At 32.9% G+C, this 17,271-nt stretch overlaps 2 protein-coding genes across 4 annotated transcripts; one reads left to right on the top strand and one right to left on the bottom strand.

Annotated features, from left to right (window-relative positions):
- Positions 1-10,164, top strand: LOC146952753 (ABC1 family protein). 3 transcript variants are annotated; one of them, XM_085705165.1, is made up of 19 exons: positions 1-86; positions 1,904-1,992; positions 2,082-2,309; positions 2,639-2,725; positions 2,851-2,940; positions 3,026-3,152; positions 3,486-3,586; positions 4,076-4,244; positions 4,434-4,555; positions 5,329-5,457; positions 5,551-5,649; positions 5,749-5,806; positions 5,888-5,963; positions 6,049-6,178; positions 6,445-6,602; positions 7,760-7,832; positions 7,909-8,103; positions 8,786-8,879; positions 9,051-10,164. In XM_085705165.1, exons 2-19 carry the CDS (start codon positions 1,918-1,920, stop codon positions 9,914-9,916), a joined length of 2,877 nt encoding a protein of 958 aa, XP_085561291.1. In that variant the 5' UTR covers positions 1-86; positions 1,904-1,917; the 3' UTR covers positions 9,917-10,164. The 3 variants fall into 3 exon arrangements, with proteins under 3 accessions (XP_085561291.1, XP_085561286.1, XP_085561299.1); XM_085705160.1 differs by having other exon boundaries at positions 1-89; positions 1,905-1,992; XM_085705173.1 differs by having other exon boundaries at positions 1-204; positions 1,905-1,992.
- A 518-nt stretch (positions 10,165-10,682) lies between these two features.
- On the bottom strand, positions 10,683-16,500 carry LOC146952752 (basic leucine zipper 9-like). Its single transcript, XM_085705183.1, has 6 exons — positions 16,218-16,500; positions 13,618-13,747; positions 12,640-12,799; positions 11,859-11,934; positions 11,605-11,730; positions 10,683-11,287 (listed from the first exon to the last, which is right to left on the bottom strand). The coding sequence occupies exons 1-6, from the start codon at positions 16,446-16,448 to the stop codon at positions 10,994-10,996; spliced, it is 1,017 nt and encodes a 338-aa protein (XP_085561309.1). The 5' UTR covers positions 16,449-16,500; the 3' UTR covers positions 10,683-10,993.
- Between the last annotated feature and the right edge of the window lie 771 nt (positions 16,501-17,271).

Genomic DNA, 17,271 nt, shown 5'->3' with positions numbered 1-17,271 from the left:
GTCACAACACAACACACACTTTCGTTGTTTCTCTCTCTCTCTCTGTTTCAAGCAGTTAGTTAACTCATCATCCTTTCAAACCTTCACAGGTAACGTAACACCACCGTTCCACTCTTCTCCGATTCTTCATATCTGAACTGCGGAATTTTCTTTCATGCGTTTATTCTTCGCCATTTTATCCACTCGATTTGATTAATTCATTGTGTATGATCTTAATTTTCATTTAATTTTGTTTAATTTAATCATAATTCACGATAATTTCGTAGTTAGTTTGATTCTATACGTGTTAAATGTCGGTTTTGTCTTGTATTTCAAGGATTAATGCATATTTAATCATCATCATTATAATCATCGTCACTTTACTTACAACGGATGTGAATTTTTCGTTATTTTCCCCCTAGAAGGTGGATGTTGAATTTAAGTGTTTAAGGTTTTTGAATAGTTAAATTTGGATTTAGGAAATGAAATATTGAAAGATATTCTTGAAAGGATAAGACTCGTCTAAAGTGAGCAATTCACTTCACTTTAGAGAGTAAAGTAAGTAATTTATGTAGCACCGACACCTCTGATCAAACATGTGTTTAGTGTCTAACATGTGTGTCAGACTATCGGTGTCGCCTGCATGTGTTGACGTGTTGGTGTAGTGTAGTGTTGTATTTGGTGTCTGTGTAGGTGGTTCATAGATATCTCAATCGTTGATAAACTAATCAGTGGTTGATATTATATACAATGCGTAACAAATCATAAATGATTAAATACCAACTATTGATTTTCTCGAAATATACTATAAAATTGTTCATTTATGGTTATTAGTTGTTGTGGGACTAGCTGAAAATTAAGTTTGAGTCGATGATTAATGTCTTATGGAGTTCATTGAATTCCTTGTTCATTCTGCATCTTGAAAGATTAACTTTCACTGTATCGCAATATCATAGCGGAATTTGAACTAATTACTATTGAACTAAATGTCTCTCAATTTGTCGTCTTGATACCTGCCTGAGATTGGTGTTGTCAAATAGTGGCTATAGCAGCACTATACCGCTATATCATAGCATAATTTGAACTAACTGCTATTGTTTTGCAATACACTATTTAGTATAAAGTGTTGTCAAATAGTGGCTATAATGTAAGTAGCTGAATTTGAACAACATGTTATTTTCTGTGATCCGTGATTGGCAATATTGTCTGGGACCAATGATATATCTGCATTTCCTCATTATGTTTATTCATGGTTTCATGTATTTTTATTTTAAAGCCAGGCTCATTCACTTTTTTTTTTCTCTACCTACTTTTCTTGTTTGATATTTCCAGTGCATTGTTAAGAACAATATATGTTTCAATGACATTGATTTCCAACTATTAGGAGGTGTTTGGTTTGGTGATCGTATTTTGGGATGGAAATATAGTATACCAGAGTAATATAAATGTAGGGGAATAAAAAGCCCCTGCCTTTGGCATTAAAATTTAAATTAGTTTGGAATATGCTTGGAATGTCTTCTTGCTCCGTAAGGATCCTGGATGCGAAGGACAGACTCCCATTAAAAATTTAAATCTTTAGGTGAATGCTCATGAATGGTTTTATATGTCATTTTCTCTCACAGGAAATACCTTCAGGATTGAAACAGGGACAGTCATAGGTCCACACTATTTTGTGCTTGTAGAATTTCATTTATAATACTGTTGAAAAATTTAGAATTACAATGTTTGTTATTGTGTTGATGCTTGATGCATGACATGCATTTTTTAATTGAATATTGTTTTGGCTCTTTCTTAGCGCTAAAATATGTTATTATCTGACTTTCTTGGTTCTTGATTTAGTGCAATATGCATGCTACAAAGTAGCCATTCTGCCTCTTATGCATCTTTGGTCTAACATCAACTATAACCTTCATTTCGTGCTGTAGTGTGCCTGTCAGAATGGGGTTGGGAAACCTTTACAGAAGACGTATTAGAGTATTTACGATGGCCATAGTAGTATACCTAGATTATAAGGTAAGCTGTGTTTGTTACTCCAGTTTTATTGTATTATATTAATAAATAAGTCTTCTAAACTTATTATTTTCTTCCATTTGTGTCTGTAGGGTGTACAACAACGAGAGAAATGGCTTAGCAAATCTAAACAAGCCACACTGTGGGCAAAGGCTCATGAGAGGAATGCTAAACGAATTCTAAAATTAATCATAGAGATGGAAGGCTTGTGGGTGAAACTTGGGCAATATATGTCAACACGTGCAGATGTTCTTCCTGCTGCTTATATAAATAATTTGAAGCAGTTACAGGACTCTCTTCCTCCTCGACCCTTGGAAGAGGTTTTCTAAAAACTTTTGATTTAAAAATTACTACCGTGTAGTTATAGGAAAGAATGCTTTAGCGAGATGATTTACATGATAAGGTTTCAAAAATAATATATCCCAAATATTTTTTAGCATTAGATTTTTGTTTTGTTTTTTACATGGCTAGCATAAGATTTCATAGCTTATTTTACTCTTAACTAAATTCACATTTCCTCTGTTGAAAATGAAATTCACAATCCATGACACAAGAATAAGAGCTATCATCTGCTAACCTACATGAGAATTTCAATTTTTTCTTAAGTTGCCATCACTACCAGACTTCTCAATGTAGTTAATATTTGAAGGTCTATGGCACCATACAAAAAGAGTTGGGCAAATCAATGGATGAGCTATTTTCAGATTTTGTCAATGAACCTTTGGCAACAGCTTCGGTAAGATCCTTAAGATATTTTTGCTGCTAGAGGAGATTTTTTTAATTTAGTTGAGAGTCTCTATAAATTAATTTTTTTCCCGAGTGAGTTGATTCATGTGAATCTAAGCTGCGCATTTTAAGCAGATAGCCCAAGTCCACCGTGCAACTCTGCTCAATGGACAGGACGTGGTTGTTAAAGTTCAACATGATGGCATCAAGACAGTCATACTGGAGGTTTTGCTTTTTTAACCTTTCTAATATATGGATATCAAGGTCACTGAAGGCTTTCAAATGATTTTTGACCTATATTGTTTTTCAGGACTTAAAAAATGCAAAGGCAATTGTTGACTGGATTGCATGGGCTGAGCCACAATATAACTTTAATCCTATGATTGATGAATGGTGCAAAGAAGCTCCTAAAGAACTTGACTTCAATCTTGAAGCTGGTAATTTTCTGGTCTTACCAAAATTATGTTGTAAAACCAAATTTGTGCTTGAAAATATCTTTGGTATATTTTATTGGAGCGAGTTGCTTGGATTTTCAAGTTTCTATCTTTACCTAGTTCTGTCATCGTTAGAAATTTCTTTGTGAATTCTGTCTTTGGTGTTTATCACAGAGTTTCTTAAGGGCTTTCTTTGACTGGTTGTTGAAAAATTAATGGACTCTTTATTAAAAACCGTTTCATTTTGAAGAGTTTTGTATTTGTTCCTTTGTTTTGGAGGATATCTTCTCCTTTATATTTCTTCCTTGGCTCTTATCAACACTTCTATTTCTGTAGAAAACACTAGGACTGTAGCAAAAAATCTTGGCTGCAGAAACCAAGATGATGGAAACTTGAATCCCAATAGAGTGGATGTTTTAATTCCAGAAGTAATTCAGGTATCTCCTATCTTCCATAAAATATTATATGATTGAATTATTTATTCATAAAGGTGACATTATAGTTTAGGCATCTGAGAGTATTAAGGAAATTTTTTGAAAAGTCCTTATTCTCTTAAAATTATGACATGATGCCTTTGATTCTCAAGCCCAGACCTGGTTAGACATACATATTTTACATATTTATTTATGTGAGAGTAGAAGTGACCTAAGTTTTACATATTTCTCTACAAGGTCCTATAGCAATGTAATCGAACATTTTTGCCTTATGTAGTTGTGTGTTGAGACCTTTTCTAATTGCCATCCAATGGATAAGTATAGTGTTTTCATTGTTGTGCATTCATATAATTAGCATGCATGCCTATTGGTACCTTATTTCATTTGCTTCAAAATGAAACGTAGTTCCTTTTTATTCTTTTGCATTCTTTTTCCTTTTCCTTTGTAGTTTATCGTATTTATATAATATAATCTGATTGCATCCAATGACAGGCTACAGAAAAGATCCTTGTTTTAGAGTATATGGATGGCATTCGGTTGAATGATTTAGAATCACTAGAAGCTTATGGAGTAGATAAACAAAAGATTGTTGAGGAGATTACTCGTGCCTACGCCCACCAAATATATATTGATGGGTTTTTCAACGGTGATCCTCATCCAGGTATACTGTCCATCTCTATAAGTAATATGGTTGTGCCTGTGTATACATGAACACGAGTCTATAATGTTTCCAATTTCCATGCACAACATTTTTCAATTTATTGTAGAAATTTTATGATAACTTTCTGTAATAATTTTCCAATTATTCCATTTACTCGTGGAAATGATTCTCTAACTTGAATAATTATAGGAAATTTTCTTGTGAGCAAGGAATCTCCACATCGTCCCATTTTACTTGACTTTGGGCTTACGAAGAAACTTTCAAACACCCTTAAGCAAGCACTTGCAAAGATGTTCTTGTCATCTGTTGAGGTTGGTGCTGACTTTTATGCTTTTTCATGGTTGTAGGGATACTAACGAAGTTATATACGTTGTTAAATTAGTGGTTATAATTGTTGTCTTCTTGAGTATAGCATCTCAGAATTTCAAGGTTATTTAACATGCTCTTACATGAGCAGCTAGCCTATGATATCCTGAATTTAAAGGGGTAGGTTTATATTGAACGTTAGTTCTTAGGTCAAAAATTACGATGTTATTGCGCCAGTAAAAATTTGAATTGTGTAGTTTAATCATATTAAGAGAGATTGTGATTATGTTCGTGGCTAAACTTATTTGGCTCTACATATCAGTGTTAGTAATATTTTAAAAAATGTTGTTGATTAATTTTGACATGGTGTTGAAATCCATTGCACTGTACTTTGATGCTCATGCCCTCCATTTTTCAATTAAAAGCTGTGTTGATCGTACTGGCTGATGTTTGAGTTGAGGTATGCTTTATTTCATTCCCTAAAGCAAGTTGGGGTCTAAGAAGGTGTACTAGAGAAGTAGAGATATAAATGCTATTTTCCTAACCTCAATAACATAATAAGCTTTTGGTTGGGTAGATTTGTTACATTCATGAAAGTCAAGGCAGAAAGTTCACAATAGCCAATTGTCTATTTCATTTCCTCTTTTAGCATAATTTTTCACTTTTTTATGACAATTTCTTCAGGATTGCGACTACCAGTATAAGTTTTCCATACTTAACTGTTGCACCAAAAGATATTTCTAAATGATGACTGATTTCGTCAGCCTTTTTATTATAGGGAGACCATGTGGCTCTTCTGTCCGCCTTTGCAGAAATGGGGCTTAAGCTGCGTCTGGACATTCCAGAGCAGGCAATGGAGGTGACAGCTATATTTTTCCGTGCAACGACACCAGCAAAAGAATCGCTTGTAAGTATGCCCTGAGCTCCTTGAAGTATACTATTCTTTACTTCCTTGGATGTTTCATTTTATCTAATTCTGATGTATTTTCCTGATGCTAAGGAAACATTGAAATCTCTAGAGAATCAAAGAACCAAAAATATGAAGGTTATACAGGAGAAAATGAACCTTGACAAAAAAGAAATGAAACGCTTTAATCCTGTAAGTTCAGATATAAACTTGCATTATTTTTTTCTATTCCAAATTTATGAAGCAGATCTTATGTTAGTTAAAGTCATAATTTTTTATAACATTTTTCAGGTTGATGCCTTTCCTGGTGATATTGTAATATTTGGAAGGGTTCTTAATCTTCTAAGAGGTCTGTTGCCTCACACTGTAATGCCACTGTAATAGTTACTTCTTTCCTACAACTTATTTTACTTGCCTGATTTGGATGTAGGGCTTTCTGCCACAATGAACGTTCACATAGTATATATGGACATAATGAGGCCATTTGCAGAATCTGTTTTGAGTGGGTGAGTCGTTTTTTTTTTCCTTCAATTGTTAGTGTCTTCTACATTGCCTGTTTCACCTATGGCTGATCTGAGGTGCACTTCCCAGGTTTATTAATCGAGGACCATCGGTAAATGATAGATGGGTTTTTGATTCGCCAGTCCATTCTGATGTTGAAGCCAAGCTGAGGCAACTTTTAATTGAGCTGGCAAATAATGATAAAATACTTGGAATCCAGGTAAAGCTTGAGATTGCTTTGGTTTGCCTTATGCATTTATAAGTATTAATCACCTTTCCTTATGGCCAGTCAGCTTATCTACGCTAGACTAGATCAGGGTTGTATATCAGGAATTTACATAAATTTATTAATGATTTGGTTGAAATTAATGAAAGTCGTCAAGTGTTTCATTTTTGACATATGATGTTGTTTCCATTGCATTTCATCTCCAGAAAGTAAATGAAGTAAATTTTGTTGTTTCACTAATTTTGCTCACTCTTGTAAAGGTATGCGCCTACAAAGATGGAGAGGTCATTATTGACACTGCTGCTGGAGTGCTTGGTAAATATGATCCCCGTCCAGTAAAGCCTGATAGCCTTTTTCCAGTGTTTTCTGTTACAAAGGGTATCACCGCAGGAATGATACATTGGCTAGTTGACAATGGGTATGTTGTTAGATGCTACGACTATCGAGCTTGACTGCTTCTTGAATTTTAGTATAACTTATTGTTTTTTTATTTGAAAAATAAGGGCTCGTTTACTTTCTATGTTTCATGTTTTCATTCTCACTTCAATTAATAAACATAAGAAGATATAAATCAAATATTTCCCTCACCATTTTCTTTTACAGTTTATGAAAACAGATATAATATTTTCGAAAAATTAGAAATTGCCTAAACTCTATTTTCATTGTTTCTAAAAATGCATTCTTCCTAGATTGTCTTTCAGTTTCTCTCTATCATAATTGTTTACTAGAGGAGTCTTCCATCTCGTTGTTAGTATTTTAAAATGAACAAAGAATTTAGAAAAGAAAAACTGAAAATGCTTTTAAAAAGTAAAATAACCTAAGGTTTTCATTTTGCATTGAAATTAGTCTAAGCTGTGGGGATGTGCTGAGTTACATGTTAATTAGCAGTAAACCTACACTTGTCCAATAATTCATGCCAAGATATTCTTGCTTGTAGTCTTTCACGGATGCTTGCCTTCAAATGTTCTTCTACAATGTCATCAATAATTAACTTCTAATATGTGTGGATTTGCTCCATCCTTGAATGAAATGTTCCTGATCACTGATAACAGCAGCATATGTTGGTTTATATAATTTAGGCCCTTGTGTCTGCATAAATGTTAGCATTGTTGTCACGGAATATGAAACGTAAGCTGGTAGTTTGGGTGGGCCGTATCATTTGGTATTGATCCCCAGTACCCCCGATCACAGTCTTCTTTAATAATGATAAAAGAAAACAGAAAAAATTACAGTATGTTTGGAGGATAAGGAATCCTCCACAACATAAGATGAAAATAAAAAATAACAGAGAAAAACAAGAAAATGTTACAATGCCTTGCAGTGTCTCAACATATCTGTTAGGAAATTCCTCATAAAGGTCATGTTATCTTAAGTTTACTCTACATCGAAATCAAATGCCTAATCTAACCCCTTATCAGCTGTTGTACCAAGAAGACGTCCTTAAAGATATTAACATCATGTTTGTTCTCTGCATTAAAGTTAAAAAACTTAGTTTTTTAAACCATGTGATGTCATATACTTTCTTGCACAATGCATATAACCTGAAATGGCTCTGCCTGCTTATTTATCTCGCAGAAAACTAAACCTTGAAGAGAATGTTGCAAATATTTGGCCATTGTTTGGTTCAAACGGGAAAGAAGTCATTAAGGTCAAATACTGAAATTTCTTCCAAACAATTGTTCTGAAGCTATTACTTTTAATAATGGTTTAATCTTCTGTTTCAGGTTCATCATGTGCTTAATCATACATCTGGTTTGCACAATGCAATGGCAGAGATAAATAAAGAAAACCCTCTGCTAATGTTAGACTGGAATGAATGTTTAAACCACATTTGTATTTCAGCGCCTGAGACTGAACCAGGAAAGGTGCAGAGTTATCATTATTTGTCATTTGGCTGGTTGTGCGGTGGAATCATTGAGGTAAATGCGAGACCTTGTATGTATCAAAAACTTAATTCTTACTGAAATAAATATTCTTCAATTTCAATTTTCATGTTTTACCAGAATTCTGAACTCAGGGTGACAGCGAAGGATCATTTTATTATAAAAGGACTATTCATTTATTATGTCGAATAAAGTAATAAAATTTTCATATAACAAAGGAAGAGTATTAAGATGATAAGTTTGCGAATTTTTTTTTTTGCTTCTTGCAATGATGCAAAATGAAGTATATGACAGTTGGTTGGGAGCTCTAAGTTGGACCTTGAAAGTGTATGACTTGTTTACTTATAGTGGCATGTTTTTCCAATCTTGTGTTGACAATCAGCATAGACTTTTATTAATGTCTATTTTAATAAAAATATGAATTTTAGTATGGTTGCGGTTAGTTTAAAATTCTTCACAATGTTTCCGAAAGTGATTGCTAGTAAAAGGGACCTCGAATGTGTATGACTTGTGTTCTTATAGTGGCACGTCTCTACAAGCTTGTGTTGACAATTATCACAGGCTTTTATTAATGTCTATTTTGATTAAAAAAATGGGAATTTTGGCATGGTTGCAGATAGTTTTAAATTATTATTCTTCACAAAATTACAAAAAGCAATTGCTAGTAAAGTTTTCCAGGATTTCTTTCATATTCTGATAAGTTATTTGGATAAAACAGCATGCATCTGGAAAGAAATTCCAGGAGATCCTTGAAGAATCAATAGTTCGTCCCCTCCAGGTTGAAGGAGAACTATATATTGGAATTCCCCCGGGTAAGTTTTGATGAATAATTATTTTTGTAGGGATGATAACCAATTTATATCTGATGGGCATAATATGAACTTTCATTTTATTTTCTCTATACTCCTAAGTAGTCGGGGTTGAAGATTTCTGTTTTAGGTTTCTTTGTAAGTTGTAACCATGCTTCTTGGATATACTTTTAGGGGTGGAGTCACGTCTTGCAGCACTGACTGTAGATACAGATGATTTAAGCAAGTTCTCAGCGATCAGTAGTCGTCCGGAACTACCCTCTACCTTCCAGCCACAGCAAATTGCTCAAATGGCAACCACTCTGCCTCCTATTTTCAATACATTGAATGTTCGCCGTGCAATCATACCAGCTGCTAATGGACATTTATCTGCGCGTGCACTTGCACGTTACTATGCAGCCCTAGCTGATGGTGGGAAGATACCACCACCTCATTCTTCTTCTTCTAAGCCAATACTTGGAAGTCATCCACATATCCCCAAATTATCTTCTCAGAAAGCCCCCAAAAAGCGGAAATGTATCGGAAGGACAGTCGCAACTTTACCTGCAGTTAATAAAAGTTATGAAAAAGTCTCTAGTAAAGAAGACTCTGAGGTTACAGAAGGCAGAAACACTAGCACAAGTAGTAGCAGTAGTGGTGATACCAGCAGTAGCAACTTGGATAGTAATCCACGACCCCATGTTCCTGGTAAGGTCTATCAGAATCCTAGGATTGTAGACGAGTTCTTGGGTGCAGGAGAGTACGAGAACTTAACTTTACCAGGTGGGGGTTTTGGCTTAGGATTTAAGCGGTTTAGCTCTAAGGATGGATCAACCATTGCCTTTGGCCACTCGGGAATGGGTGGGTCTACAGGGTTTTGTGATGTTACTAACAAATTTTCAATTGCAGTGACACTAAACAAAATGTCATTTGGCGGTGTCACCGGAAAAATTGTCCAACTTGTTTGTTCGGAGTTAAACATTCCTGTGCCTGACGATTTCTTAAGATATGCAGCTGACCAAAGTGGAGATGCAAATCTAGCGAGGCCTATGATTAATTAAGAGTGAAAGGTTTTATACCATCTTTTCAACATTAATTCATGTATAAATTTTTATTTTATCTATCACCTTCATAATTTATGTGTGCATTGGGGTTCTTCTTGTACTCAAGAAACAAGAAACTAACAATGCAAGAGCTAGCTTTGCCTCCTGACATTGTTCGGAAAAATACTGTATGTAATTATGTACACATGAATTTTAACTTGTGATTATTTAATTTATCAATCAACTTTGAGCGTTTATAAATCTAATCCATGCGGCTGTCTTCCGGAGAAATGTAGGATGGTTCATAGGAATAAATTCAGTTAAGCTTAGATTTTTGCACACTATACTATTCCAAAGTGCCAAGTTCTTATTGGGCATTGCATTTTTTTTTTTTTGGTTGCCGGGGTTTGAACCCCGGACTTACATACATTATGCATTGTCCCTACCAACTGAGTTAAGCTCACGAGGACTTGGGCATTGCATTTTATAAATACGTCTAGTGCACATATGAATAAATGAAGAGAAAGCCAAGAAATGAGTAAAATGAAGAGAATGGAGAAAACCCTCTAAAAATGGGGGAAAGAAAACCTCCACAAGAAAGGGGAGGATGTGGTTTGCCAATTAAAAGTGCATATTTATGAATGAGTAATCTTGTTACTTGATAAGTCTAATTGCATTATGGCATGGTTTTGACAAAAAAGTGCTTCTCAATAATCAAGATCATTAATCAACATGGTTTCGTACTTAAAATAAACTGAGGCTCTTGTATTCGATAAACACTTCCTTTGCCATGATTCCAATGTCAATAGATATATAGACATATTTCATCAAATCAGTCACCAATCAGTTCCATATACATTATACACCATCACACTCACTTCATTTTTGGTAACTAATTTAGCAAACAATCAAGGGGAAGACTAAAGAAAAAAAGACCATTTGATACATACACCACTAAGTATATATATAAAGTTTTTCATAGAAAATAGTACTATTTTCTATAACATAACATGCAGATCTAATAATACAAAACAAGGCATACACAAACTTGGATATTCTAACTGGACACTACAATATTGTGGTAGCATAAAATATTTATGACCATAAGCTAGTCAAAGAGCTCACAGCATCACTATTAACTCCATTGTTGAAATCATGACTGCAAGATATATCAAAATCTCCAAGTCCAATAGCTGAATTCTGTCCACTAACACCATATGAAGCGTCGTTTCCATGGACGGTGATTGTAGGCGAAACATGCGCCATACAACGGAGATTACTAGTGTTGATTTGTGGCGGAGTGGTGTTCAATTGACTCTGATTTTGGAGAAGCTGGTTGTTAAAAGTAGGTAAAGTACCCCTAGAGACCATATCCTCTGCTAACTTCACCTAAATTGGACATAAAATTCTTTATTAGCAACTCAATAAATGATTTGTAATAGTATATATTATTATCCCCAACAAATTATTTTTGGCAAAATGACTTCAAACTTTAAAACATTACATGAATTTGATGATCTTGGTCATAAAACAATGGAGATTTTGAATTCTTGATTTGTAATCACGGTATGTGTTGGTCCGATATGTCACACAACATTTTTTTCTTTCTTTTGAAATGACAAATGTAAGTAGTTAGTTGTTACTACCTCCGTTTTTGCAATCTAATCGTAATACACATGGAAGAACTTGTAAAGTGGTATATATACCTTAGCTCTTAAAGCTTCAACATCGGATTTTAGCACTCGGTTGTTAGTGTTAGCATCGCGAAATTGTTGGCTGGCATCTGTAAGCTGCTTAAATAGGCTTGCATTTTCCAGCCTCAGCTGTTCAACCTAAGAAACAAAATATAATAAAATTCTCATAGTGGAAATTGGAAAATGATAACTAGTGATTTCAAAGATGGATTTTTTTTTGTTACAAAAGGATGTATGTAATTAAATTTCTAAGTTCAATTAATTACCTGAACCTCGAGGTCTGCCAAATGTGCTTGTTTTCTTCTTCTGGACCTTCTGGCAGACTCGCGATTAGAAACCTTCCTGAAATCACATTAAGAGTGTATTTAGTTTTACAATGACGAAAATTGTTTTTAATTGAATTAATTTTGGTAAATTGACTTTGATTAAACGTGAGTTTAAAGTAGAATAATTTATGCTTTGATCCGTTAACGTGAAAGTTGAACACTCAATTTAAATATAAAATCACATTTAAAGGAATAAATTACAAACTATATAACTTCAAGCTGGAATAAACTCTAGAGATAAAATCAAATCAATTATAATTAGAACTCCAAAACATACCAAAATCAATTTTAAGTCTTCAAATTTACTTTTAACTATGCCAAAAGTAAATTCAAATATGCACTAAGTTGCATGAAAGTTGTATACTAGTGAATATCAGTGTACTTTTACTACTTTAGATTGACGTCTATTGTCATCATGTACATGTGGCAATTTTATTTTATTTTTATACAAACTTACAAAGCCACCTTGTTAGATTATAATTTCTCTTCCCCCCAAAAAAATAATATGATTTCTCTTATAATATATAAACTCATGGTCTGGATTTATCTAGTTCAAAATAGGACTTTTGATAAAAACCTAGTAAAAGTTCTTCTTTAATTTAAGACTTTATAGTTGCTTCATGCTTAGACCAACATTGAGAATTTTTTTGAAATAACCAACATTGAGAATTTATAAAATGAAATAAATTTAAAATAAAGTTCAAATTAATGTTTGAGATACCTTCTAAGACGCTTCATATCAACAGGGTTTGTACTTTGTTCACAAGGACCTGCTTCATCATCTTCATCAGATGGATCACGTGAGGAACCACTTGTTGTTGTAGTCACTCCTTTGGTTTGATTTTCTCTACTAGGTTTATTAGCTGACACTGGACTTGTAACTATCCATTATACAATTCAATCCAAAATAAGCTCTATGATATATATAAACTAAACTTTCTATATGAACAATATATATAAACTATTATGGTGCTACACAAATAAAATGTACATACAATGAAGTTATCTATAAAGGGTAACTTAGTGTTATATAAATCTTGTAATTATGACTGTTGCATTGGTGGGGTAAGTAATCTTATCTTATATTGGAAAAAAGATGATTCTACAGCTCAACTATTTATCAATAAGACCCCAACCATTGCATCATAACACAAAAAGACAAGCATATTTCATATTCTGAGCTTGCTTTTTGAATCTTTTTATAGACCTTAAAATTTAGTCCTACAATTATCTTAAAAATCCCAACTTGCCAACTTCATGATTACATGGATTTCTTAAATTTATGGAATTCATATAAAGAAAAAACACGACCTATTTTAAGACTCCACTTTATATTTATTTATTTTGGTACAAAAGAGGGCCAAAACCCTAAACTCCACTTTATATTTACTATTATATATATTGATATTGTTTTTATGTGTGTCTATATCTTTAAAAGAGTTCAATTATTGACAAAAAAAAATTAAAATAAAAAATACATAATTTTAACATTTTAATTGGTGACTATGAACATATTTTTTCTTTATAAGTTTTCAATGACTATTGTCTTTTCATTTACATATCATTTACATATCTACCAAAGAAAAGAAACATATTTCTCGTTTTTTTTTTAATATTTTCATCTGTTAATTCAATTTTTGCAAGCAAAATTTATACTGGTATATATGTATGAATATATTTATATAACATAGAGTATTACCGGTGGCATAAATGGATGATTGAGACTCAATAGTTGCAGTGATGGTGGAGTTCTTGGGAGTGAGGTTTTGGGAGCAAACAAGAGTATTATTTGTTGGTTCACCACATGTTGAAAATGAAGTTACGGCATCCTGCAATTATGAAGGGCTGAATTAAGAACAATGGTTTTTTTTTACAAGATTTAGAGTAATGTTATTTGTCTGGAAAGTGTTATACAAGAACGAGAAAAATACACAAAAATAAAATATTTGACCAATCAAATTCTAGCTATGTGATCATACATGTGATCGTATGTGGTTATAGAATTCTTGCGTTTCTTGTCGAACTTCTCTCATAACAATAAACATTTTTTCCTGAATTAATAGGTTGTCAACTTTATTAATAGGTTGTCAACTTTATTTTGCCTATCAAATTTTCAGATGTAGCATGATTTTTTACCTTCTTTAAGGATATTCCTTTCATTTACACGTCTTTATTTTTTAAAAAAAGAAACAATTCATTAGGTTGTTTTTGCTTTCCAAGCAAAAGGTATAAATCAAAACATAAAAAAATATCCCCTAAATAAAACAACATAGAAAAGCTAAGCTATAAAAGGAAGTAACAAAACACTCCACCTCTTTCACAAGGACCCGCTAAGATTGTGGGCAATAATACTATAACTAGCTAGGACCACTTCATGAAAAGTAAAGATAGAGTGATACATATTTGTTAAGAGTCTATTGGCTAAGTACCTAATAGATACCATGCATTGGACATAATTTTCATATAGAAGGCCAAAGGAACGACCCATGTTGTTGCTCTATTATATTCCTTTTCTATTCATTTTTTTTACCTATATTCCTTTTCAATTTGTCACTTGTAAAACAAGCAATTTTTTTAATAGTGTTTGATTGAGGAAATATAATAGAAAAGAAGAGAGGGATTGCTATAATTCATTCTTTTCTCGGTTAGTTTTTTAGGAGAAGCATAGGGTAACCTAATTCATCTTACTATAAATTTTAGATCACATGTGATATTGAAGAAACTTGGAGAAAAGAGAAAATATCATATTAGATATGATAATGATGCAAAAAATAAATTAATCTTCGACTATATTAACCAAACAACAAAAATAGGGTTTCTTTCCATCCCTTAATTCAAATAGGAATCTCATTACATCAATCTTTTCGCTTCCTTCTGTTGAGAGACATGTCCAAAGTTTGGTTGTCAATTAGTAACTAATACAATAACTGAAATTTAGTTATGTTGACTTCAGATCTCTATCGCAACAACATATATAGCGAATAACCATTGTATGGTTTGGAAGCCAATAAAAACCTTGTATTAGTCTTCCTTTTGAAATAAAAGTATCTAATTTTGTGTCCATGCATGTTTAATGTTTGACTATACCTCGTGAATAATCACCTTATGCAGAGAGAATTTATGGCAGAAACTAAATATTGAAACATGAACATCTTTTTTTTTGTAGTGGTCGGGGTTTGAACTCCGGACTTTGCATATATTATGCATTGTCTCTAACAACTGACCTAAGCTCACGAGGACTGAAAGAACATCTAGAGGTGAAGCTTAGATTCTCAAATTGAGTAATATGTCAATTATTGTGTCCCAAAGTAAAAGACAAAAAAAATGTAAAAAATTAAGTGAAGATCCTCATAAAGTAGTGCGTTCCCACGAGTTCAAAAGACAACACAATAATATAATCAATAATCATAATAATAATAATCAATAATCAATATCAATATAATAACAAAAGAGTATAGTGCACATCATCATGCCTTCTTCATCACTAAACAAAGTCCCTGATGACGTGGCCTTCACAAGTTCCTTTGCTTCACCCTTTAAATATACCAAATTCCATTCACATAAAAAAAAAAAAACTCTATTCTATTCTATCTTAATTCTTTGATTTGGAGATCAAAAGTTCTATCACAAAACCACAGGTTTCATGTTTGCTTTCAATAATTCATGTTTGTTTTGGTAGAATTACGGCGTATCACTACAATTTTAATTTGGAATTTCAACAAAATCAGATGTTATTGTGATTTCGTCAAAATTCATGAACTTCAAAGATATACTTCAACCGGATTTATTATTTTGTCATAAAGTTAGTTACACATATTAACCCTCCAACAACTTGAATATCTCTAATCACTAATCATTAACATTAGATAAGACAAGATAGAGCTATAGAATACATCAATTATAAAGGTTGATTTGATTGGAAAAAAGAATTAAAAAAATAGAAATTTAATATAATAATATTGTGTTGATTTCTAAATTTGAATCAATATATAATTTTTTTTTTCAAATAGTCTAGACTAAATTTTACATTTTAAGGTGAATAATCGGGCGTCGACTATGCTCACGTATCGATATATCATTTATATTAGATAAACAAAGTTACACATATCAAAGTAGAAACTCCAAAGGAAAAACCATTACCAGCAGTAATAAATGATGATTTAATAATTATAATAGTTTTTAGTTTATTTTTAATACAACCGTAGTTAGTAGGGAAACGTTTTGAGCAAAGCTTGAAAGTCACGTTAGAGGAATTTTTTTGATAGAGTGCATAGTGTGTGAGAGTGAGAGAGCACTGACCAGATTATGAAAATCGGCGGTGTCGGCGATGTTACCAGAGCAAACATCGCCGACACCGATGAATGGATCCATCTTACACGGTTTTACATCGTTGTCGTCGATTGCTGTTTCGACGGTAACGGGCCTCCTCGTGAAAAGTTCATGATCAAATTCTGCTGTGATCCATTTGAGGTCATCGAAGCTGGAGAATATGGAGGTTGCTGGCAGAATGGTGCTCCATTTTGGTTCCATTTCGCAGGAGAGAAAAATGGAAAAGAGGAGAGAGAAAAGAAAAAGAAAAGGGACTAAGAGAAGCTGCTTCGTGCCTATAAATAGGCAAAATTTTAAACATTAGATGCGTGGTATAACACGAAACTTGATTCTTTATTTTTTATAGTTTTTTAGTTTAAATAAAAAATTTAGATGTTCACAACAAATTTAGAATATAATTTTTTGTAAGGGTGTTAAAATAAAAATCCATAAAGTTTAGCACAACATATTGTATCAAGATTGTTAGACTGGATATATTTTGTGGTGTCTTAGATTTGAATTCAGAATTTTTCACTTTGTATTTGTGTGTTTATAATGGTTGATTATTCTCATTTTGCCTATAGATAAAAAAACATGTATGACCTTGAAAATAGACAATTACTACTCCTCACTCATATTAGTCAAATTATTTGACTATTTTAGGTTGATTTTTTGAACAAGATTATTTTAGGTAGATTAAAAATATGAATAAACCAACTTGGTGTGTGAGAGGTTGACATCATGAATCTTCTCAATAATTTGGTTTCAATTCATGTACTCATCTATTTGAGAGGCAGCATTGTCCTGGTTAAAAGAAACTGATGGGTTGTTGTCGACTCGAGAATTAGACTTATAGCATGTCCAAAGGATTGGACCTAAGTCATGATTGAAGTTGTTCATATTCAAACTAATCCAAATTAAAATCGCAAACTAATCCAAAAAAATTCAAAACCATGCAAAGTCCAACAAATCAAATTTGTTTGGATGTCTTTTCCAAAAATTGCTCAGATTTGATTTGGGCGTCTACTGAGTATCAAAGTTTCTA

The sequence above is a fragment of the Medicago sativa genome, chromosome 1 (assembly GCF_051527215.1).
Source record: "Medicago sativa cultivar Bolivia chromosome 1, Bolivia_mono, whole genome shotgun sequence".
Classification (NCBI taxonomy): domain Eukaryota; kingdom Viridiplantae; phylum Streptophyta; class Magnoliopsida; order Fabales; family Fabaceae; genus Medicago; species Medicago sativa.
The sequence above is the reverse complement of the archived record's forward strand: the minus strand, read 5'-3'. Positions and strand labels throughout refer to the sequence as shown.

Excerpts from the sequence above, each read along its gene's own strand:
- LOC146952753 (XM_085705165.1), top strand. The coding sequence starts at position 1,918 with ATGGGGTTGGGAAACCTTTACAGAAGACGTATTAGAGTATTTACGATG. Across the intron at positions 2,941-3,025 it reads TCAAGACAGTCATACTGGAG|GACTTAAAAAATGCAAAGGC; the intron begins GTTTTGCTTTTT and ends ATTGTTTTTCAG. Across the intron at positions 7,833-7,908 it reads ACGGGAAAGAAGTCATTAAG|GTTCATCATGTGCTTAATCA; the intron begins GTCAAATACTGA and ends CTTCTGTTTCAG.
- LOC146952752 (XM_085705183.1), bottom strand. The coding sequence starts at position 16,448 with ATGGAACCAAAATGGAGCACCATTCTGCCAGCAACCTCCATATTCTCC. Across the intron at positions 12,800-13,617 it reads ATCATCCATTTATGCCACCG|TTACAAGTCCAGTGTCAGCT; the intron begins GTAATACTCTAT and ends TATAATGGATAG. Across the intron at positions 11,731-11,858 it reads TGGCAGACCTCGAGGTTCAG|GTTGAACAGCTGAGGCTGGA; the intron begins GTAATTAATTGA and ends TTTGTTTCTTAG.